At 40.3% G+C, this 25,655-nt stretch overlaps 1 protein-coding gene across 2 annotated transcripts in view; it reads left to right on the plus strand.

The window, feature by feature from the left end:
* SELENOS (selenoprotein S) overlaps window positions 1–25,454 on the plus strand; it is a 40,560-nt gene extending 15,106 nt beyond the window's left edge. The window contains exons 4-6 of one of the 2 annotated variants that reach the window (XM_053717591.1): window positions 23,694–23,783; window positions 23,889–23,970; window positions 24,958–25,454. In XM_053717591.1, the coding sequence (XP_053573566.1) occupies window positions 23,694–23,783; window positions 23,889–23,970; window positions 24,958–25,037 (252 nt within the window). In that variant the 3' untranslated portion in view covers window positions 25,038–25,454. The remainder of the gene's footprint in view (window positions 1–23,693; window positions 23,784–23,888; window positions 23,971–24,957) is intronic. The other variant, XM_053717592.1, reaches the window with a different exon arrangement.
* The last annotated feature ends 201 nt before the right edge of the window (window positions 25,455–25,655 follow it).

Genomic DNA, 25,655 nt, shown 5'->3' on the forward strand with positions numbered 1-25,655 from the left:
TAAGGTCATTCCTATAAATAAGTTAATGGGGGGAGAGATATATGTGAAGTGATGACTCCTGAAATGTGGACAACCTTACATGTAACAGTCAACTATAAAAGTTAGCTAGTGTTGAATAATCTCACCCTATACAATCTCGGTCTATTAGAAACCTGGGTTATCAGAGAACATACAGGAATGAGCTAGGTGGGAGATGGGTCAATGCTATACCCTGCATGAGAGAGCTTAGATGTTTAAGGCATTAAACCTAGTGCTGGTTAATTGACTCGGTTATAATTGTATGATTTTAGAAGTTTATGAAGAGAGAGACTATATAGAATAGCCCCAGTGTAGGTCCAGCCCCCACTAGGGCTAGTTTTTCTTTTTTTTTTTTTTTCTTTTAACATTCTGAATTAGAGAGTTTGGGAGATTAATGCCTGGTTACATAAGTGGGAATATAAGATATAGATCTGCCACAGGTCACGGGCCCTATGCCCTGCAGCCTCATCACAAAATTCCATTAGTCAGCACAGATGCAAAATCCCCATCATCTAGTGAAGTCATACCCGATTCAGTCTAAATTTGTCCTATCTTTTCTATTACTCAGCTATATTGTTCATATGGAGGACCAAGTGCCAGCAGTTAAAGTCAGGGATAGGGATTCATCATCCACACACATTCAATTGTCACTTACATAATGCATAAGATTTCAGCAGGGTAAAGTTTTTGGCAATATTATGTCTGGGTCGTGAGTATTGTAAATGGTATGTGTACCTAGCCTAGGCCCATATTGAGTGTGAGAGATACGTTCTAAGCATATATATCAGTTCCCCATGGAGGCACCACATCATGTAATAGGAGTGAGTGTAAGATTCTAACTCTAAGGTCTTGGCAGGAATTAGGTCTCATGCAAGACGTTATAAAACAGGAAAATAATGCTTAAACATTTGCAAATTTTAAACTATACAAAGCACACAGCAACAAACAGAGATAACACAGAAAGCATAATTCTTTCATTGTCAGCATCCATATTAGCCAATGCCTCCACGGAGGCCACAAGGAACATACTGCACTGTCCCTAGTTGACTATCCAGCTCGCTGAATACCACACACTTATCAGTAATGTCCCAACGTGGCTGAAGGGACTCCAGGGAACGGTAAGTGCTGGGAGATAAATAAAATTTAGAAGCACATGTTGTTTGTGGCCTTGTTTCCTCTTGACTCACCGACTCCTCGGTATACACGGCATCCAGATCCGTATTGTCCCAGCCAAATTTATTGTGTATGTTTCCTGCCTGTAGCGCACTCCCTTTTGCATAGGTAATCGTAGCAACTCCTTTACCGTTGTACAGTGTGGGGCAGTGTGCTAATCCTACCGGCTCTTGAACCGGTTTTCTGTTGGGGTGCACGACATGCAGGGACTGTCCAAACTCTATGATTCTGCTGGGGCTAGGCGATGGCGCACCACAGGCAGGGAAGGTCAAAGGCAGAATAGGTAAAAGAATGTCCATCTTCTCCAAAGCTGACCGCTGTGTTTTCCGTGGAAGTTCAAAGGTATACTCCTCCCAACTGATGTCTAGGCATTGCGGTGGGGTTGAGAAGGGGGTGCGCACCTGTATAGTTGAGGAACTAGCTATCGCTAGTGGGTCGGGTGCACAATGGCAATCAGGGTTTGGCATAGGGGGCTGTTCTTTGTGCCACTCACGGGCAGTTGTAGAAGGTGTCGGGAGTAATCGCAGCACAGACCTAAGGTTGCTTTCTAACAGGAGGAACTGCTGCGTAGTTAGCCGCAGAATAGCTGACTCCCATGCTGCGATCGCTTCCATGTTGTGTGGCTATGAAACACTGTTTTTCCAACAGTCTGGTTCCAAATTGTTCCCGTGTCAGCTGAGAAGGCAATATATCTCTGTATAGCACCCGGTCCTCACACTCAAGTCTCCTCCAGATAAGGTTGCTGCGGTAGGGTAGGTCTAAATTAAAAATTGGTCACTCCTGAGGAGACTAGATTGCAGGCCCGTTTTTCAAGATGAATAGGATCCGTTTATCTTAAATATTTTTTGCTCCTCTACTCCAAGCATTGTGAACTCCAGAGTCTCTAGGTCACCAATATTATTAAAGTTTAGGGATCTGAACGGTCAAAAAAGGTATTTTCCAAAAGATATAGCCGGAGTTAACATGATATGCGACCATTCAGCTCCATAGTTGGCTCCCGATATTGAGGATTTTTTGACAGATTTGAAACATTGTTCCCAGCTAGAGTCGCTGAGTTGCACGTTTAGTTCTTTTTCCCAAAGTGTTCTGAATGAAGAGGGTTTTTGAGAGTCTGATAACAGTAATAATTTATATGTAGAAGAGATCAGGTGTTTAGGGGTAATGGGTAGGAGGCACATCAGCTCAAAGGGAGTGTATGGTCTGCTGAACTGTTTTTTATCTGGGTGGTTTAGTGGAAAATGTCTGATCTGGAAATAGGAGAACCAAGTATTAAGTGGAGGCCCTATCTCATCACACATTTCTTGAAATGTTTTAATGTGTCCTGCACATAGCATTGAGTAGATGGGCACCCTGGCGGAAGGTATTAAAGCATTAACCTGTTAAGTGAGATTCAAACCTGGGACTATTTTATTATTTAATATGGGTGTTAGAGGAGAGAAATGAGATGAGATCATTTTGTTATTAGCTATTATCTTTGCCCATATACGTAGAGTTTCCTCTATAAATGGGTTTGATGGGGTAGGGAGAGATCTAAATTTACTCGGCATCCAACAGATATCACATATCAATGAGGGCTGAAGGATCTGATCCTCCAAGGTAACCCAGATTTTGGGCTCGGAGACTTGATTCCAGGCCACAATGCGTGAGAGATGCGTCGCTATATAGTAATTTAGGATATTAGGGACACCTAGACCTCCCTGTTTCTTAGGTAAATATAAGGTGTGACCCGGGATTCTCAGTTTGCTAAAAGACCAGATGAATCTGTTTATACATTTCTGTAGATTGGTAAGGTATGTGATTGACGGGGCAAGGACCAACGTCTGAATGATATATATATAAGATTTTTGGTAGAATGGACATTTTTATTGCGTTGATCCGTCCCAGCCAGGACAAGTGTCCAGAGCGATGCCAAGCATTTAGGTCTATATCAACCTTTTGTTTTAGTTTTAAGTAATTGGTCGTGATAATCTCTGAAATGGTGGGTTGAATGATAAGGCCTAAGTTAGTAAACTGACTAACTGAGACAAAGGGTGTTTGATTCTTGATAAACTCTTTCTCTTCAGGGGAGGTTCTAATCGGCATAATAAACAATTTACCCATATTAATAGAAACATTTGAAAATCGCTTGTATTCGGCCAAAATGTCAATAAGTGCAGGTAAAGATGTAGTAGGACTGGATAAGGTGAATAGAATATCATCTGCAAAAAGCAGGACTTTGGTGTCACAGGATACCCTTTACCTCCAGAGAAGCTCAAATTTTGGCTGCAAGCACCTCTACTGAGAGAGCAAATAAAACGGGTGATAAGGGGCACACCTGACGGGTGCCATTAGAAATTTTGAAGTTGGAAGAGAAAGTGTTGTTAACTATTACCTTTGCATTAGGGGTTGAATAAATCGCTAATATTTTATCTATAAATTTTTGGGGGATTCCGTACCAGAGGAAATGCCAATTCACCCTATCGAATGCTTTTTCAGCATCTGTTGACAGTAGGGCGAGTGGCATATTGTAGGTTGAGGTAGTGTGAATTATCTGAAGAAGTCTGGTAGTGTTATTTTTAGCTTCTCGGGAAGGAATAAATCCCACTTGGTCCTCATTAACTAGCTTAGGGAGGTATCGTTTGAGCCTATTTGCTAAGAGTTTGGTGTATAATTTTAGGTCAATATTTAAATGTGAAATTGGTCTGTAATTTTCAACCCTTTCTGGATCTTTTCCTGTTTTGGGGATGACAGTAATGTTAGCTTCAAGCATTTGTTTAGAAAAAGTAGATGTATTTCCCGTAGAGTTGTATAGAGTTAGGAGATGGGAATTAATATGGGGCGCTAGTAATTTGTAAAATTTGGGGGTAAATCTGGTCCAGTTGCTTTGCCCGGTGTCAATTGATTAATAGTTGCCTGCAATTCAGTCAATGTAAAGGGAGACTCCAGATCCTCTCTACCCGCGTCATCCAATGAGGGAAGTATAATTTGTGAAAGGTAATTTTCTACATGTTTACGATTCTCCTCTGGGCAATCGCAGGTATTCAGATTATAGAGTCTGCCATAATATTCTGAGAAGTTGTTTGCTATCTCTGAACTCGTGTATGAGGAGTGACTATCTCTATTTTGGACCGATCGAATAAAGGATTTATCAGACTTCTATTGACGTTTGGTTAAGTTTATGTTCTGTTTCCTTAATTTTTAGGTTATGTATAAGCGCGGAGTAGGCCTGTGCAATTTGCTTGCGGTGTTGTGAAGTCAGTTTGATTAATTCCCCTCTACTAAAACATTTGTAGGCTTCCTAATTATTAACAGATGAGGAAGAAGGAAAGCTGAGTCTTGAAATAAGTAAGCAAGGTTTATTAGGAGCAGGCTTCATTAATCATTCCTAATTATTAACCTGAGAAGTAAGCTTAGGATCATTAAGATAAAAAAATAGTGAAGTTTTTTCTGTAATGTGTTTAAGCGTAAGATAGTCTGTAAAAATCGCGTCGTTGAGTCTCCAAGAATCTCTGATCCCAGGTTTCTGGGGCCATTTGAAGGAACTAATGACCATTGCGTGGTCCGACCAGGGGGTTTGGGATATTTTGGAATCTATAAGCAAATGTAAGGAGGATTTATTACATAATATATAATCCAAACGGGTATAAACTTTTTGAGGGTGAAAAAAAAAAGTGTAATCTTTGGTCTCATTGTGGGTTAGCCTCCAAGTATCGAAGGTGGGTATGGTTTGTAGTGCGAGCCAGTTGGCTTTGATAATTTTATTGGACATATAGGATTTCCCAGTGGAAACATCCATTATAGGTTCAATGGGGAAATTTAAGTCTCCTGCTATAAAAATGGGTCCCTTAGCTTGATCTAGCAGTAACCTCATAACTTTCCCAAAGAATGACGGGTTGGGCCTATTGGGGGCATAAAGATTTAATAGGGTAATGGGCCTGCCATAACAGAGCCCCACTAAAAGAAGGAACCTGCCATCATTGTCTTGGTTTTTGTATAGGAGGTCAAAAGGTAATCCCTTTCTGAAGTGAATGCTAACCCCATTTTTCTTAGTTGCGTTAGAGCTGGCAAAGTGTGTATCAAAGTGAAAGGTAGGGAGTTTGGGTTTGTTTTTTTTCATAAAATGAGTCTCTTGGATGAAGACTATGTCGAGGTGTCTCTTGTGAAAGTCGTGTAACGCTATCGACCGTTTCTGGGCAGATAAGAAACCTTTTACGTTCTGGGTAGCTATTCTGAGGTTATTAAGTATGTTAAGCAGGCACATATTAACAGTGTCAAGCCTTGTTCTAAATTAAGTAGTGTATATAATATCTTATTAGATATTCCTTGATTGAGGGGAGTGAAAGATAAGGGTAGAAGAAAGAAAGTTACGGTGAATAGGGTGATTAAATGGAATAAAAAAAAAAAGAAAGAAGAATGTAGATATTAGTTGTAAATATAAGACTTAGAGGGTCAAGAAGTGGAATGGTAAGGCATTATCATTATTGAATAAGGAGTAATGAGAAATCTGGAAGAGGAGGTGGCGAAACACATGGAAGGTCAGTGGTACGTTTTAAATACAACAATCATCGTCTAACTCGTAACACATTAGTACAAAATTATCAGAGGAAGGGTCTCTCAGTATTTGAGGAGCAACATCTAGAAAAACTAAATATTTAACTTGTATACCTCAATTTGTATTATTGCGTGACTCAAAAAATATTTTTGATATAAATTAATCTAAACTATCTAAGTTATGAAACTTTTATATGGGCACAAGAATATTGTGTAGGAACAACATACATCTCAGTACAGAGTTGGTGTAACCTTTTTAACACGTTGATAACTAGTTATAACTGATAAACCATTGTATATTATGAAATCTAGTCTCTTAGTCATTAGATATTCAACAGGGACTTATAGTGTCTCAGGTGTCAAAACCTGTAAGTCCTAACAAAGAAGGTTAGGATTTCTGTAAGAACAGATAAGGCTAGTCATAATATAATACATCAACATCAAACATGAATATAAGAAAGCATCAATAAAACAACCAGAAAAAGGCATCTTAGGTAGACATGAAGAAGCTAAATGCCCAGCAGGCTTGGTGAGTTAGAGAGGTATATCCGAGGACCTCCGGATGGATAAAAACCTCAGCTAAGGCAGTCATGGAATCATACTGTTCTCAACATAAAAATAACTGTAGCTTACCCTCCAAGACCCATCATCGAATCTGATATCTGGGTATAGTTCTGCGTGGAATGTACCTGAAACTAGTGTCTCAATGCAGTTGGATGTCGAACTGGTAAGAGAGAGTTAAAGGGGGGTAGTTATCAAGCCGTCAACCTCAAATACGCTGGAATTCCGCAGCGTATTTGTGGCGAGGCTGATTCGCCTTAGTTATCAAAGGCTAGAGACCGGCAAAAGTAGAATTTAGTGACGTAAGATTCGATCCGCCGGACTCAGTCCGACACAGATCGATTCTTACGTCACTCCAGATGTTCCGCACACAAGTTCGGCACAATCTGACTACTTTTGCTAGTTATCAAAAAACTAGCAGGTACGCTCGGCACTTTTCCGGCCCAGCGTACCTGGTTTTCAATGGGAATCAATGGGAGTCTGACCATAGCGAAAGTACAAGTTTGCTGCTGCCAGACATCCCATTGATTCCTATGGGAGCTGTCTACACCTAACACCCTAACATGTACCCCGAGTCTAAACACCCCTAATCTGTCCCCCCCCTACACCGCCGCAACTAAATAAAGTTATTAACCCCTAAACCGCCGCTCCCGGAGCCCACCGCAAGCTATAATAAACTGATTAACCCCTAAACCGCCGCTCCCGGAGCCCACCGCAAGCTACTGTATACATATTAACCCCTAAACCGCCGCTCCCTGACCCCGCCGCAACTATAATAAATGTATTAACCCCTAAACCGCTGCTCCTGGACACCGCCGCAACCTACATTATACCTAGTAACCCCTATCCTGCCCCCCTATACCGCCGCCCTCTATAATAAAGTTATTAACCCCTATCCTGCTGATCCCGGACCTCGCCGCAACGAAATAAAGTTTAACCCCTAAACCGCCGCTCCCGGATCCCGCCGCAACCTATATTAAACTTATTAACCCCTAATCTGCCCCCCCTACACCTATAATACATTTATTAACCCCTATCCTGCCCCCCCTACACCGCCGCCACTGTAATAAATTTATTAACCCCTAAACCTAAGTCTAATCCTAACACCCCCCTAACTTAAATATTAATTAAATAAATCTAAATAATATTTCTATTATTAACTAAATTAATCCTATTTAAAACTAAATACTTACCTTTAAAATAAACCCTAATATAGCTACAATATAAATAATAATTATATTGTAGCTATTTTAGGATTTATTTTTATTTTACAGGCAAATTTGTATTTATTTTAACTAGGTACAATAGCTATTAAATAGTTATTAACTATTTAATAGCTACCTAGCTAAAATAAACTGAAATTTACCTGTAAAATAAATCCTAACCTAAGTTACAATTAAACCTAACACTACACTATCATTACATTAATAAAATAAATTAACTACAAATAACTACAATTAAATACAATTACATAAACTAACTAAAGTACAAAAAATAAAAAAAATAAGTTACAAACATTTAAAAAAATATTACAACAATTTTAAGCTAATTACACCTAATCTAAGCCCCCTAATAAAATAAAGCCCCCCAAAATAAAAAAATTCCCTACTCTATTCTACATTAAAAAATGTTCAAAGCTCTTTTACCTTACCAGCCCTTAAAAGGGCCTTTTGTGGGGCATGCCCCAAAGAAAACTTTTCTTTTGCCTGTAAAAGAAAAATACAAACCAACCCCCCAAAAATTAAAACCCACCACCCACATACCCCTAATCTAACCCAAACCCCCCTTAAAAAAAACCTAACACTACCCCCCTGAAGATCATCCTACCTTGAGTCGTCTTCACTCAGCCGAGCCACCGATGGAACCGAAGAGGAGATCCGGAGCGGCAGAAGTCTTCCATCCGATGAAGTGATCCTCCAGGCGGCGCTGAAGAAGTCTTCCATCCGGGCGATGTCATCTTCCAAGCGGGGTCTTCAATCTTCTTTCTTCAGGATCCATCTTCATCCCGCACGACGCGGAACATCCTTCTTTCCCGACGGACTACCGACGAATGAAGGCTCCTTTAAGGGATGTCATCCAAGATGGCGTCCCTTCAATTCCGATTGGCTGATAGGATTCTATCAGCCAATCGGAATTAAGGTAGGAAAAGTCTGATTTGGCTGATTGAATCAGCCAATCAGATTGAAGTTCAATCCAATTGGCTGTTCCGATCAGCCAATAGAATGCAAGCTCAATCGGATTGGCTGATTCAATCAGCCAATCAGATTTTTCCTACCTTAATTCCGATTGGCTGATAGAATCCTATCAGCCAATCGGAATTGAAGGGACGCCATCTTGGATGACGTCCCTTAAAGGAGCCTTCATTCGTCGGTAGTCCGTCGGGGAAAGAAGGATGTTCCGCGTCGGCGGGATGAAGATGGATCCTGAAGAAAGAAGATTGAAGACCACGCTCGGAAGATGACATCGCCCGGATAGAAGACTTCTTCAGCGCCGCTTGGAAGATGACATCGCCCGGATGGAAGACTTCTTCAGCGCCGCCTGGAGGATCACTTCATCGGATGGAAGACTTCTTCAGCGCCCCTTGGAGGATCACTTCTGCCGCTCCGGATCTCCTCTTCGGTTCCATCGGTGGCTCGGCTGAGTGAAGACGACTCAAGGTAGGATGATCTTCAGGGGGGTAGTGTTAGGTTTTTTTTAAGGGGGGTTTGGGTTAGATTAGGGGTATGTGGGTGGTGGGTTTTAATGTTGGGGGGGGGGGGTTTGTATTTTTCTTTTACAGGCAAAAGAGCAGTTTTCTTTGGGGCATGCCCCACAAAAGGCCCTTTTAAGGGCTGGTAAGGTAAAAGAGCTTTGAACTTTTTTAATGTAGAATAGGGTAGGGAATTTTTTTATTTTGGGGGGCTTTGTTATTTTATTAGGGGGCTTAGATTAGGTGTAATTAGCTTAAAATTGTTGTAATATTTTTTAAATGTTTGTAACTTATTTTTTTTATTTTTTGTAACTTAGCTTTTTTTATTTTTTGTACTTTAGTTAGTTTATGTAATTGTATTTAATTGTAGTTATTTGTAGTTAATTTAATTAATTTAATGATAGTGTAGTGTTAGTTTTAATTGTAACTTAGGTTAGGATTTATTTTACAGGTAATTTTGTATTTCTTTTAGCTAGGTAGTTATTAAATAGTTAATGACTATTTAATAACTATTCTAACTAGCTAAAATAAATACAAAGTTACCTGTAAAATAAATATAAATCCTAAAATAGCTACAATGTAATTATTAATTACATTGTAGCTATCTTAAGGGTTTATTTTACAGGTAAGTATTTAGTTTTAAATAGGAATAATTTATTTAAGTATAGTGTAGTGTTAGGTGTAATTGTAACTTAGGTTAGTTTTTATTTTACAGGTAAATTTCTCTTTATTTTAGCTAGGTAGCTATTAAATAGTTAATAACTATTTAATAGCTATTGTACCTAGTTAAAATAAATTGAAAGTTACCTATAAAATAAAAATAAATCCTAAGATAGCTACAATGTAATTATTATTTATATTGTAGCTATATTAGGGTTTATTTTAAAGGTAAGTATTTAGTTTTAAATAGGATTAATTTAGTTAATAATAGAAATATTAATATTTAATTAATATTTAAGTTAGGGGGGTGTTAGGGTTAGTGTTAGACTTAGGTTTAGGGGTTGTTAAATTTATTACAGTGGCGGCGGTGTAGGGGGGGCAGGATAGGGGTTAATACATGTATTATAGGTGGCGACGGTGTAGGGGGGGCAGATTAGGGGTTAATAAGTTTAATATAGGTTGCGACGGGGTCCGGAAGCGGCGGTTTAGGGGTTAAACTAATTAGTTGCGGCGAGGTGCGGGATCAGCAGGATAGGGGTTAATAACTTGATTATAGAGGGAGGCGGTATAGGGGGGGCAGGATAGGGGTTACTAGGTATAATGTAGGTTGCGGCGGTGTCCGGGAGCGGCGGTTTAGGGGTTAATACATTTATAAGAGTTGCGGCAGGGTTTAGGAGCGGCGGTTTAGGGGTTAGTACCTTTATTTAGTTGCGGGGGGCGCCGGTATAGGGGGTAGAACAGTGTAGTATAGTGTGAGTGCTTAGTGACAGGCTAGCAATAAAGCTGTAAAAAAGCTGAAGAACAGCGAGATCGGATGAGTGATAACTCTCACAGTCCGCTGCTCATCGCCCCGTACTTGGTGCGCGGTTTTTTGACAGATTTATTGATAACAGGCTAATTTTTTCAGGTCCGCGGCGAAGGTAGGCGAGCTTAGGCGGGCGTATTGGGCCGGCAAAGGCAGGTAAAGTTGACACGTTGATAACTACCCCCCAAAGAGTTTTCAGGTAATCTCGATGACCTCTCCAAACTGGATGATTATCTTCTTGTCTAGAGAACGTCTTTAGATATTCAAAATGGAGCGTTCTTCTGGTTTAATCCTACAGCCAGAAAGTGTTTTCCGGTAGATTCGGTGATACCTCCCAGGTTGGTTGATCATCTTCTTGTCCAGAGGGTGTCATTGGATATAAGGGTTTAATCCCAGTGCAAGAGTATTCTTGTAGATTTACTTTCAACCTCAAGCAGAGGAGAGGCTTTGTGTTCTTGCGTTTGCTTGTTGGGGTTCTTGGGACTGATCTTTCTTACTGGGAGGATGCTTGGTTATGTCACTCCAAGTTTTGCGGTATGCAGAGAGTGAAGAAAGGTTCTTTGTTCTTGAGGACGTTGAAGGGCTCTCCAGAGCTACATTTGGCGAGGGGATGTCCAATTTACCACAGAAGGAGGCAATGTCTTCTGGATGTGTACAGTCGAATCTTCTCCCATTTTTAACAACTTGGACTTGAACAGGGAAACCCCATCTATAGGGTATGTTCAGGTTACGCAGGTGGAGAGTGAGAGCATTGAATTCTCTTCTTTTTTGTTATGTCCTTATTGAGAGATCTGCAAAGAATTTGATTTTTGCCCCTTGGTATTGGAAAGTGAGCTGCTGGCGGGCCTTCTGCAGGATTAATTCCTTCTCTTGAAATGTCGTGTAACATATCAAGACATCCCTGGACGGCTCATCATCTGGAGGTTTTGGTTTTAGGGAGCGGTGTGCACGTTCCATTTGAATGGTAGAGGAATTTGGATGTTCATCACCCAACAGTGATCTAAATAGCCCATCTAGATAGTTACGTAAATGAGGGCCTAGGACAGCCTCTGGGACACCTTTTAATCTTAAATTGCTGCGCCTTGTCCTTTTCTCTATGTCATCTAGTTTTGTTTCTAGTTCTAGTATATGTTTTTGTTGGTTGCGCATTTTATTAGACAGGTTTAATATGTCTGATGTGATCTCCCTATCGCCTTCAAGAGTTTCAACTCTCACATTGAGATTATTTAAGTCCTTTTTGAGACTCGCACACTCCTCTTAAATACAGGATTTCACTTGGTTGATAAGTGTTTCCATTGCTTTGAGTGTGACAGGGCCCCCTTCATCTGAGTCAGTGTTTCTCATTGGAGATGTTGTATCTGACTCAATAGTGTCTTGCAAAGTTAAGGGGTTTGGGTCAGGATTAGCTTCCATAGCCTTCTGCTTATCAATGTTTTTGAAAAAGGTGTTTACACTGCCTGTACTGCCTGTACCAATTTTAGTGACTTTATCTTGTTTGTTCAACCTTCTAGAAGACATGTCTGAGTTGAGAACTGAGGCTTGTAGTACTATCAAGAGGTTACAAATCTCCACATGTATAAACCTGCAGAAGCAGTTGCCACAATGGTGTTTCAGTTTAGATTGAGAGAATACACACAGCCTGCAATGAAGTGTCTTGTCGAGAATTAGCTGAGTGTAACAGGTTTCTGTATAACTTTCCTTGCTGCATGTGTGGGCTCATACTGTGCTGCGATGGTAATTTGTTATATTATCTAGCCTGTAGTAACCCTGGCCACGTGTGTCACATCCTAGAAAGCAGATTTGCTTGGAGCATGCAAATCTGGTGCGATTTCATACACAGCACTCAGGGCTCAGATGTTAATGTGTATGTAGCTGGATCACTTACCCGGTAGTGAATTGTGCTTCGTGCCACTCAGACATCACAGCACCGGATCAGGTGTCCGCCATTACTCTGGTCCGTGTAGGCCTCAGAAATTGGTGCTTATTCCGGCAAGTGGGAAGTCGGCTGATTTAACAGATGCCGTTCTGTTCTGGATATCGTTCTCTATCTCCCTGCTAATCTTACAATCTCTGGGAGTGTTAAATTACAGCCTTACCTCTAACCACTATCAGGAGCTCTAAAGAGGAGCAGCCATCTTAAATGGCGTTCTGGCTCCGCCCCTTTGTAATTTTATTTTTATTTGTTGTTGGTATGTATATATTTTCTCTATGTTATAAATTCAATTAAATCATTTATTAACAAAAAAAATAAATAGACAAAAGTGTTGACGTCTGAATAAACAAGCAACCCACTTGGATTTATTAAACACCCCTGTCTCAGTTAGTGGTAAATAAATGGGCAAATAGGGGGACTTTATAAGATAGCGGACACATTGATCAATAATTTCTTTGTCCTATCAAAATTATAAAGATTTAGATCCAGATGATAAATTTAGCTGGTTCTAATATCTTCAGCTTTGCTCTAGGGTTAACAACATTTTGCATTCCTAGCCAAATATAGATTAAAAAGGGCCATAGCAAATGTATATCCATTCTTTAATATCCTTCAACCATTATCGAAGGCAAGATTCATCCTATCTTGGGGAAACTGATATCGATATGGAGTGGCCCATTTAATAAAAGGATAGATGTACTTAAAGGGATGGTAAGGTAAAAAAAATTCTATTTCGAATTGTACAAGGTTGCTAATAACAAATATTTTATCAAATACCTTGCCCTGCAAAGTTTTATCCGTTCTCTTGCTATTACGGCTAGAAAGTTGGAGGATTTCCAAACCCATCGTGAGGCTCGTTTGCATAAGCCAATCACGGTGGGCAACCTGTGTTCTCCCTTTCGTTCCGGGTATAGCTTGACTGTGTGCTGAAGTTAACGCATGCTCATTTTGTTCAAAAGTTCCCTTTCAGATGTCACTGCAGTTGTGGTCCCTATACGCATGCGTCTAATTTTGCTGAAGATCTGGAAAAAGTCTTTTGTTATTGCTGTGCCCATGCATGAGAGATCAGGAAAAAATGCACATTTTTTTTTGTGGGAGTAAAAATATGGATATTTATTACAAATGGGTGGGTGGTTTAGAGCCTGGTTTCTCAACAGCCGGGCCGTGGCCCAGTACCGGGCCGTGATAGCCCTGCTGGTGGGCCCCGACCTGTCATGCCCCCACTGCACACTCTTACCCCACTGCACACCAGGGGCAGACTGAGACTAATCAAGGCCCCAGGAAGACTGTCTCACACTGACCAAAATGTATTACATTTTATGCAAATGAACATGGTAGCCTCCCTGACCTGCCCCCAACAAGCCCCTCAACTTCCAGAGCCAGGCCCCCCAACATTAAGGTCCAGAGAAAGGGCACCCAACCTCCAGGGCCAGACCCCACACTCCATGGCCCTCACAGCGACAGACCCCCACCAGGGCCCCCACTAAACCCACACTTACTTGCTTAGTTACTGATAGGGCAATTGAAAACTCCAGCTTAAGGAATGCACCAGGATCTGTGGAGATGCCATTTGTGGCCCCCTTACTTGCTGGTAGTTCGGCCCAGGTCCTATTTGCTTGGCTGATCAGCCCGCCCCTACTGCTTATATATATATATATATATATATATATATATATATATATATATATATATATATATATATATATATATATATATATATATATATATATATATATATATATATATATATATATATATATATATATATATATATATATATATATACACACACAACTACCGGGCCCTGGACATGTCTAGCTAAAATTTACTGGGCCTTGAGCTCACTTTGGTTGAGAACCACTGGTTTAGAGAATGAGTAGGGCAGCCGTTTCTGGTGGGGCTGGGAATCTTGACATCACATCGATATAATAAAAAACGTTTTAAACGGTGTTAGAGGCTTCGGTTTTGAGAAATAGTAAGTTCAGATGTATTACATGATAATTTATGAACCTTGTGTATGTTAATATAATGCTGACTTTTCTAATCCTTTAAGTGCGAATCTAAAATAAAATTACTTTAAAATTACTTACCGATGGTATTTATACCCCTCTAGAATTTATGCTAGCAAGGAGGTGAGCCGTGAAAATTGTTTCCATGATTGTGGAGAGAAGGGAACTTGTATTCATACAGGGTGGCAGTGTAGATCAGTAAGAGGTATATGGGATCAAAGTTGTTGCACTTCATTTTTAGTAGGAACAACTCCAGAACAAACCTTATTACAGTTGGTTATATAATCTGCACTTAGATGCGTGTGTGCGCTCCTATCTTCTCTTTTACTACAAACCTTATTACATAGTCATATTCAAGGCCTTGCATCTAGACAAAATAAACAACTACAATTTTTTACAATGGTCAGAATATGCATTTCTTGTTATTGGAAACAAGAAATACCATGCTTTCTCTTGCAAGGTGTATCCAGTCCACGGATTCATCCTTACTTGTGGGATATTCTCATTCCCTACAGGAAGTGGCAAAGAGAGCACATAGCAAAGCTGTCCATATAGCTCCCCCTCTGGCTCCGCCCCCCCAGTCATTCTCTTTGCCACTCTAACAAGTAGCATCTCCACGGGAGGGTAAAGTGAATGTGGTGTTAGATTTGTAGTTTTTATATCTTCAATCAAAAGTTTGTTATTTTTAAATAGTGCCGGTTTGTACTATTTACTCTCTAGCAGAAAGTGAAGAAGAATTCTGCTGAGAGGAAAATGATTTTAGCATGTTGTAACTAAAATCCACTGCTGTTCCCACGCAGGACTGAGGAGTACCAGAAAACTTCAGTTGGGGGGAACAGTTTGCAGGCTTAACTGCTACAAGGTATGTTCAGTCATCTTTTTCTAGTCAAGACTTAGTAATGCTAGAAGACTGACAAGAATCCCCATGTGGGGAAGGTAAGCCATATTCTGACACTCAGTATAGAAGGAAGGCTTAATTAACAGGGCTAAAAGACTGGTGGACACTGTTAAAGGGCAATCGATTATTTTATACTGAAAATATGATGATTGTACAAGTTTTTATTACTTTTGAGGGGTTTTTATTCCACATGGCAGAATTTTAGACACCTATTGAGGGTTTGGAAGGCCCCACAACTCCGGAGTGGAGAGGGAGGGGGCCTAAATTTCGCGCCTCAGTTGCACAGTTCATATTACAGACAGCTTCATGCAGCTTCACGTGGAGGGTCCAAAGAATACTTGAGGACTTCATAGAGGCTTATTTCCATCAAATTAATCCCCAGGGGCAAGGTAGGGCCACAGCAGATTGCTGTGGCACGGTGCTGTAGTTTGCTAACCGGTTGTCAGCTTTAGGTTGCTCCGGTTCGGGCAATAAGGGGTTAATTGACTTGAAATTTACTGTGCAATCATTCCAAAGCATTAAGATAGTGTGGTCAAAATTTCAGAAAGATTGGATCATTTTTGAGATTTAGTAAAAAAGTGTGCGCTTTTTATTATTTAAAGGAACAGTACCGTTTTTTCTCAAATTGTATTTTTCAGTATTTGAGTGCTGTCTAAGTCTGTTTAACATGTCTGAGCCTACAGATAGACGTTGCTCTATGTGTTTAATAGCCATGGTGGAACCCCCTTTACATTTGTGTTTTAAGTGTGCTAATGTATCTAAGCATTTTAAAGATCACGATGTTTCTCTTATAAATGTATCCCAAGATGATTCTTTAACAGAAGGTAATGAGGATAGCCCACCTTCCTCTCCCCATGTGTCGACACGAGTTACGCCCGCGCAAGCGATGCCTAGTACCTCTAGCGCATTGGCCCCTATTACATTACAACAATTAGCAGCAGTCATGGATAATTCCCTTGCGGCATTTTTATCCAAACTGCCAGTTTTTCCTAAAAAGCGTGATAGCTCGGTTTTAAGAACAGAGTATGAGCAATCAGAAGCTTTGGAGGATTTATCTGTTGTACCCTCACAACACTCTGAAGTGTCGGTGAGGGATGTGCTGTCCGAGGGAGAAATTTCTGACACTGGAAAGGTTTCTCAGCGGGCAGAATCAGATTCCTTAGCATTTAAATTTAAGCTGGAACACCTCCGCATGCTGCTTAAGGAGGTATTAGCTACGCTAGATGATTGCGACCCCATGGTGGTCCCAGAGAATTTGTGTAAAATGGACAAATATCTTGAAGTCCCTGTATACACTGATGCGTTTCCGATCCCGAAGAGGGTGGCGGATATTGTGGATAGGGAGTGGGAGAGACCAGGTGTACCCTTTGTTCCCCCTCCTATCTTTAAGAAAATGTTCCCCATTACTGATCCCAGGCGGGACGCATGGCAGACGGTCCCTAAGGTAGAGGGGGCAGTTTCAACACTAGCCAAGCGCACAACCATACCAATTGAAGACAGTTGTGCGTTCAAAGATCCTATGGATAAGAAATTAGGTTTACTAAAGAAAATATTTGTACAACAAGGTTTCCTTCTCCAACCTATTGCCTGCATTATTCCTGTAACTACTGCAGCGGCTTTCTGGTTTGAGGCGCTGGAGGAGTCGCTCCAGACGGAGACCTCATATGACGAAATTATGTATAGAATTAAGGCCTTAAAGCTGGCTAATTTGTTTATCACAGATGCCGCTTTGCAATTAGCCAAGTTAGCGGCGAAAAATTCTGGTTTTGCCATCATGGCGCGCAGAGCGCTTTGGCTTAAATCATGGTCGGCCGATGTGTCGTCTAAGACAAAGTTACTGAATATTCCTTTCAAGGGAAAGACCCTTTTCAGGCCTGAGTTGAAAGAAATTATTTCGGATATCGCTGGGGGAAAGGGCCATGCCCTCCCGCAAGATAGGCCTTTTAAGGCTAAAAACAAGGCTAATTTTCGTTCCTTTCGCAACTTCAGGAGCGGTCCTGCTTCAACCTCTGCGACCGCAAAGCAAGAGGGTAACTCTCCACAGCCCAAGGCAACCTGGAAGCCTTTGCAGGGCTGGAACAAGGGTAAACAGGCCAAGAAGCCTGCAGCTGCTACCAAGACAGCATGAAGGGGTAGCCGCCGATCTGGGACTGGATCTGGTAGGGGGCAGACTCTCTCTCTTTGCTCAGGCCTGGGCAAGAGATGTTCCCGATCCCTGGGCATTAGAGATAGTTGCTCAGGGATATCTTCTAGAATTCAAGGACTCTCCTCCAAGGGGAAGGTTCCACATTTCTCGTCTGTCTACAGACACGACAAAGAAAGAGGCGTTCTTATGCTGTGTAGAAGATCTACTCAAGATGGGAGTGATATATCCAGTCCCAATTACAGAACAAGGACTGGGTTTTTACTCAAACCTGTTTGTGGTTCCCAAAAAGGAAAGAACTTTCGGACCAATCCTTGATCTAAAAATTCTAAACAAATTCCTCAGAGTTCCATCCTTCAAGATGGAGACCATTCGGACAATCTTCCTGATGATCCAGGAAGGTCAATATATGACTACCGTGGATCTAAAGGATGCGTACCTTCATATTCCTATCCACAAAGATCACTATCGGTTCCTAAGGTTCGCTTTTCTGGACAAGCATTACCAGTTCGAGGCCCTTCCCTTCGGGTTGGCCACCGCTCCAAGAATTTTCACGAAGGTGCTAGGGTCCCTTCTGGCGGTCCTAAGACTGCGGGGCATTGCAGTAGCACCCTATCTGGACGACTTCTTAATACAGGCGTCGTCTTTTCTCAGAGCCAAGGCTCATACGGATATTGTTCTGGCCTTTCTAAGGTCTCACGGGTGGAAGGTGAACACCGAAAAAAGTTCTCTGTCCCCGCTCACAAGGGTTCCTTTCCTGGGAACATTAATAGATTCGGTAGAAATGAAAATATTTCTGACGGAGGTCAGAAGGTTAAAGCTTCTAAGCATTTGCCGAGCTCTTCATTCCATTCCTCGGCCATCTGTAGCTCAGTGCATGGAGGTAATCGGATTAATGGTGGCAGCAATGGACGTAGTCCCTTTTGCTCAAATTCATCTCAGGCCACTGCAATTGTGCATGCTCAAACAGTGGAATGGGGATTATGCAGATTTGTCTCCTCAAATCCAACTGGACCAGAACACCAGAGATTCTCTTCTCTGGTGGTTGTCTCAGGGAATGTGCTTCCGCAGACCGGAGTGGATCATCGTAACGACCAACGCCAGTCTGTTAGGCTGGGGCGCGGTCTGGGGCTTCCTGAAAGCTCAGGGCCTATGGTCTCGGGAAGAGTCTCTTCTCCCGATTAAACATTTTGGAACTGAGAGCGATATTCAATACGCTCCAGGCATGGCCTCAGCTAGCGGCGGCCAAGTTCATCAGATTCCAGTCGGACAACATCACGACTGTAGCATACATCAATCATAAGGGAGGAACAAAGAGTTCCTTAGCGATGAAGGAAGTAACCAAGATAATCAGGTGGGCAGAGGATCACTCTTGTCATCTATCTGCAATTCACATCCCAGGGGTAGACAACTGGGAAGCGGATTTCCTAAGTCGTCAGACTTTTCACCCGGGGGAGTGGGAACTCCACCCGGAGGCATTTGCTCAGCCGGCTCAGCTTTCGGGCATTCCAGAGTTGGATCTGATGGCGTCCCGTCAGAACACCAAACTTCCTCTTTACGGAGCCAGGTCCAGGGATCCCAAGGCGGCATTGATAGATGCTCTAGTAGCGCCTTGGTCCTTCAATCTGGCCTATGTCTTTCCACCGTTTCCCCTTCTCCCTCGGCTGGTAGCCAGAATCAAACAGGAGAAAACCTCGGTAATTCTGATAGCGCCTGCGTGGCCACGCAGGACTTGGTATGCAGACCTAGTGGGCATGTCATCTGTTCCACCATGGACACTGCCAATGAGGCAGGATCTTCTAATACAGGGTCCATTCAAGCATCCAAATCTAGTTTCTCTGCAGCTGACTGCTTGGAGATTGAACGCTTAATTCTATCCAAGCGTGGGTTCTCTGAATCAGTCATAGATACTCTGATACAGGCTAGAAAACCTGTCACCAGGAAAATTTACCATAAGATATGGCGGAAATATCTTTGTTGGTGTGAATCCAAGAGTTACTCGTGGAGTAAGATTAGGATTCCAAGGATTTTGTCTTTTCTCCAAGAAGGATTGGCGAAAGGTTTATCAGCTAGTTCCTTAAAGGGGCAGATATCCGCTCTGTCTATCCTTTTACACAAGCGTCTGGCAGCAGTACCAGATGTTCAAGCGTTTGCACAGGCGTTAGTCAGATTCAAGCCTGTCTATAAACCTGTGGCTCCTCCATGGGGTCTAAATTTAGTTCTTTCAGTTCTTCAAGGGGTTCCTTTTGAACCTTTACATTTCATAGATATTAAGTTATTATCTTGGAAAGTCTTGTTTTTGGTAGCTATATCTTCTGCTCGAAGAGTTTCAGAATTGTCTGCTTTGCAGTGTAATTCACCCTATCTGGTATTCCATGCAGATAAGGTAGTTTTGCGTACCAACCCTGGGTTTCTTCCTAAAGTTGTTTCTAATAAGAACATTAACCAGGAAATCATTGTTCCTTCTCTGTGTCCTAATCCAGCTTCTAAGAAGGAAAGGCTTTTACACAATCTTGATGTGGTTCGTGCTTTGAAATTCTATTTACAAGCAACTAAGGATTTCAGACAAACATCATCTTTGTTTGTTGTCTATTCTGGTAAGAGGAGAGGTCAAAAAGCGACGGCTACCTCTTTCTTTCTGGTTGAAAAGCATCATCCGATTGGTTTATGAGACTGCTGGGCAGCAGCCTCCTGAACGAATTACAGCTCATTCCACCAGAGCTGTGGCTTCCACTTGGGCCTTCAAGAATGAGGCTTCTGTTGAACAGATTTGTAAGGCAGTGACTTGGTCCTCACTGCATACTTTTGCCAAATTTTACAAATTCGATACTTTTGCTTCTTCTGAGGCTATTTTTGGGAGAAAGGTTTTGCAAGCAGTGGTGCCTTCCGTTTAGGTTACCTGTCTTGTTCCCTCCCTTCATCCGTATCCTAAAGCTTTGGTATTGGTATCCCATAAGTAAGGTTGAATCCGTGGACTCGATACACCTTGCAAGAGAAAACAGAATTTATGCTTACCTGATAAATTACTTTCTCTTGCGGTGTATCCAGTCCACGGCCCGCCCTGGCAATTAAGTCAGGTTAAATTTTTTTGTTTAAACTACAGTCACCACTGCACCCTATGGTTTCTCCTTTTTCTCCTAACAGTCGGTCGAATGACTGGGGGGGCGGAGCCAGGGGGGAGTTATATGGACAGCTTTGCTGTGTGCTCTCTTTGCCACTTCCTGTAGGGAATGAGAATATCCCACAAGTAAGGATGAATCCGTGGACTGGATACACCGCAAGAGAAAGTAATTTATCAGGTATGCATAAATTCTGTTTTTTTCCTTGGTACTCAGAAAATTAAATATTTTTACCAATTAGCCAGTTTATATGCAGCTATATTAGGCCAAAAGGAACAATTTTTAAATATGTTGGAGCCCTGGATTATGTTTGTAGAAACTCCACGGGAGAGAGCAGAGTCACAACCACTCTTCGCAGACCCGGCCCTGTTCTGTCCTAACCTAAATTCTTCTTTTTTTTTTTTTTTCCCTCCCTTTTTGAAATTATAGACTTGCTTTAGACTTTGCTCTCAGTAATATGTTTTCTCTGTATACTTTTTACACTTATAGATATCAGGTATGATAATTTGTCTTCTGTCCTCATTAGTAAAAATTGACATATTTCCCTGTGAATTTTAACTACTGTTGAATCTTCACATTATTATTTTTGTTTGTGTACCAAAAAATTCAATACAATTTATAAAAAAAAAAACATCTGGATAAACTGGCATATGCAGTTGCCTTTTCTGGCCAGTTGCACTTCAGGCATTCAATGAGTGAGTGTGCACAATGTTGAGCTTTTACTTTTAGAACAGTTCATAAAGTGGCATTTAAATGGCTTTACTTGTAAACATTTAAACTTTGCCCCATGGAGGTTAGGATTTTATAGTCGGTGCATTTATGTCTTTTGCTGCAATATATCGCTACAAAATAATGTATTGCTTATGTCAGCATCTAGTGAGGCTGGTTGCCATTAAGCTTCCCCGTTAGCAGATGACTTGTGAGAAGACTGCTGGCAGGAACTGCACACTGCATCACAATAGTCATTCTGACAGTGAGAAAACCTGGCACTTTAACATAAAACAAATACTGGCAGCTAGTTCCTTTCTCCAGAGCAGCTGGTGTTGTGGAAATGTAAATGCAGACTTTTGTGTATGCCAGATATAATACATCATATCTCGTATGAATCATAGAAAATAAGTGAAATTGGGATTGTGTGCTCTCACCGCATAACCACACAGGAAATGTAATAAGCAGATGATGATGAGCGATTTTAAACAAGGTTTATGAAATCAAAGGAAATATAAGCAGTGAAGACATAGCTACAGTATTTTGAAATTAATTCATTGGTCCAATAAGCAACATGAAGACTTGCGTCATGTCTTTTTGCCAAGAGATTTGTTTATTTCTTAGAAGTTGATGTAGAAAAGATGCATCTAGAAGGGTGGAATATATATGTTCCATACACGAATAAACAATTTTATTTTGAAAACACATTAAATTATCTTCTCGCATAATGAATTTTTATGAAATGTTCTTACCCATTAGGAGGGAAATGCTTTTAAGGGAATAGCATAATGTTAAAATTATTCCATAGTTCTTACTTGGAAAAACCTATAAAGGTATGTAATGATTATTTCCATGTACACAACAAGACATTGGAGATGTGATGTGTTTTTTTTTTTTTTTTTTTTTTTTTTTTTTTTTAATAATTTTTATTGAGGTTATAGAATGTACAGGCATAACAAGGTGATATTACTTACAAATCCAATGTGGACAGTATTATACAGGTCTCACTGATACATTAAATTTGTAGCATATATTAAATGTAAGACCTTAATTGGGAAATTAGTACAGAATCTCAATGAGATATAACCGTTAATAACACTTGTAGGTAAATAACATACAATATTAAAAGTAAACCTCTTATTTATCCATTGGTCAAATATGATCATATTTCTCCTTTGACATATGATAAAGCTGTTCGTGAACCTTTATCCTCTTATAATAAGCTAGGGTCACCTGTGGGCCCTTAATATAGTACCCTTGTCATGGGAAGGATTTAAGGGGGATATAGAGACAATAAAATAAAGTTTCTATAAGATGTATTTTCTTATGCTTAACTAATAAGCCGATGGGAGTATGGGGGGGGGGGAGCAGAATGGAGGGGAAAGGTGAGGCGACAAAACCAGCACTGACACAGGAGGCCAGGGTTAGGGGTACAAAGAGACAGATAATATTTTAATGCTTTGAGGTTGTTTTTTTTTTTTTTTTTTTAATAAAAGTTTTTAAACATAGAACACTGAAATGTTTTGGGAGCTAAATTATTTAGGCAAAATCGCCTTTGACACCCTTTATAAGTCTTTAATGGCTGTGCACATTTTGGTTCTGGAAAATCTTGCCAGCCTCATTTAAAACCCCTTTTTTATTGTTTGTATAATAACATATTGGTAAAGAACTACTTCCAGAAATTTCCAAATTCAGACAGCCTGTGTATTGTGGAGCTCATCAAAATTATGCAGTTTGCTCTTATCAAAAGCCTAAATCTAGGAATATGGCTGTAGCTAGGAGAATTAATGTGTATTTTTGGTGAATAAAAGAGTGACAGAAACTCTCCACCACAACTCAACAAATGAATTGCAACATTAAAAACTTATTTACACATATAAATAAAATAGGTTGCACATACTAGAACTGAAAGAGCAATGAGGTATCATCCTTCTCTTTTTTTTATGGATTGATTTTATTTCAGTTGGCCATATGTACTAGGTCTGGAATTGAAAGCATCAATAATTGATGGTAGAGAAAATTAATTTCAGGCTAGATATGTCTAAGTAGGAGATTTGACACCTTAACTTTTTGCATTATTTGCATTATTCTGCATCTATCTGTATAAAAATGTTTGTGGGAGTCTGAAAGCAAAACCTTGTTGAGGGAGCTTTCTAGAGGTTTTGTTGTACAAATCATTTTATACACATATATATATATATATATATATATATATATATATATATATAATTTTTTTATTATTATTATATTTTTTTTATTTAGTTTTTTTCAAAACAGAATAACTGCTTCTTTTAAAAAATAAATAAAAAGCTGATTCTTGTAGTAATAGAACAAAATATGTTGGTAAATAATATTATTAAACACACATGTTAACTTGACAATAGTCAAATGTGAATAGGTCATTGTGTATATCAGAGCCTCATTTTTCCTATTCTTGTCATTCTAAGTTGGAAGAAGAGAAGAGGCGCCAGAAGATTGAGAGCTGGGAGAGCATGAAAGAAGGAAAGAGTTATAAAGCACCTACCCGTCTGAGTCAGGTGAGTCATAACATGCTGAGATTTAGAAGATCTGAGAGACATAGAAGTTGGATTACTCTAGATCAAGCAGATGTGTTGTTTGATTTACTACCTTATTCTCTTCAGCCAGAGAGCCCAGCCCCTAGCAATTCTGCACCCTCATCTGCTCCAAATCCCAAACCTGAACGGAAACCTCTAAGAGGGAGTGGTGAGTATGAGAGTTTAAAGATAATATAATTATGTGCTTCTTCCATTGGTTGTCATTGATCTTCATATTTAGTTCATGGTTTGTTCTAGCATCTATATAGGATGAGGGAACAGTTGACTATTAACCCTGTTGGTGACAAAAGAGGAGGTGGTAGAAGAATGTAACTCTAACTAGACCTTGTTGAATTAAATAGCGCATAAACTGGCAAGTTATTTGTAACAGTGAACATATACAGATTTACTGATGTATAAAATTAGTATGTTTTTAGATCTACATATTTCCTGCTACCCCATGCTTAAGGACCAGTCAACACTCTTGGCTATTGTCAATAAAAATGAATCCTTTTGATACTAACCAATTGAAGAATTAATGCATAATATTTGAAAACAAGTGTTTTGAAGTTTGCGCCGGTTTTCAAGTCCTCTGGAGTCACGTGGGTGCCTGTAGCCAATCAATTTAGCATATACGTATGTGAGTTTCACAATATAAGCATGTGCTAAATCTCAGCAGGGCTGATTCATTTTTATGCTACAAGTGCGCGCAGGGAGTTGATGTGAGTGTGCGGGAAGCGGTGCTGTGTACGCGCACACATGCGCAAAAGGATACCTCTGATTAGAAGGTAAAGCCTGTCCATCATAACATGTACATCCTCCTGAGGACAGGGGCGGTAGAGATGTGGCACCATAATTGAAGATGCCAGTAACAAAGTAAATTTTCTTAAAATATTACATTTACCAATACAAATGTTATGATGCAGATGCATTTCTTTTCTCTATACTGATGCACCAGTACTGATATTTACATTTTGCATTTTAGTAATATTGACCGGCCCTTTAAGTGTATATATTTATTTCAATATGCAAATATTTGTATATAATTCTTTTTGCTGTCAAAGATGGTCATAAAGGAGGTATTTTCTTTACACGTATCTTCCATATATTAGTCAAATCAGTATTCATAATGCCTGTATCTTTATGCCCTATACAGGTTATAACCCATTGACTGGTGATGGTGGAGGAACATGCGGCTGGAGACCAGGAAGACGAGGCCCTTCTTCAGGGGGATGAGGTTAAGCTCCTTGCTGGAGTTTTCTTTTCAAACAAACCAGCAAGGTCACATGTCAGAGTAATCTGCGCATCGTAGCATTCATTACAGTGGATCTCCGATGGCATTCATGTGATATCTTTAACAAAAGAAGTGTCTGGATGTACAATGTATTATTACATGTGTGCCAACTCATCACAAGAAGAGACGTTTGTCACTTAAACATGCGACATTATCTTTAATGAGATCTCATCTGGCTGTATAGGTGATGCCTTTTACTTATATCACTGTGGATGGATGCTATGAATGATGTTATCCTTACAAATGGCACTGGAGCCAATGAGGGTGACTGATGTAATGCAGTGCATAACACTCTGCCGTTTATATATAAAATTATATTTTGTCCTGTCTGTTGCTTCAATAGATGCTTTTCACAGTCATTCTTGTATCATGTATGTATTATTATTTATTAAATATGACATAATGAGCATTTTTAGAGGCAATGCATTAAACGGGCCTGAAACCTTTTTTTTTTTTTCCATGATTCATATAGAGCTTACAACTTTCCTATTTACTTCTATTATCAATTTTGCTTCATTCTCTTGGCATCCTTTAATGAAGGAGCAGCAATGCACTACTGG

Source organism: Bombina bombina, chromosome 6 (assembly GCF_027579735.1).
Source record: "Bombina bombina isolate aBomBom1 chromosome 6, aBomBom1.pri, whole genome shotgun sequence".
NCBI classification, from domain to species: Eukaryota; Metazoa; Chordata; class Amphibia; order Anura; family Bombinatoridae; genus Bombina; species Bombina bombina.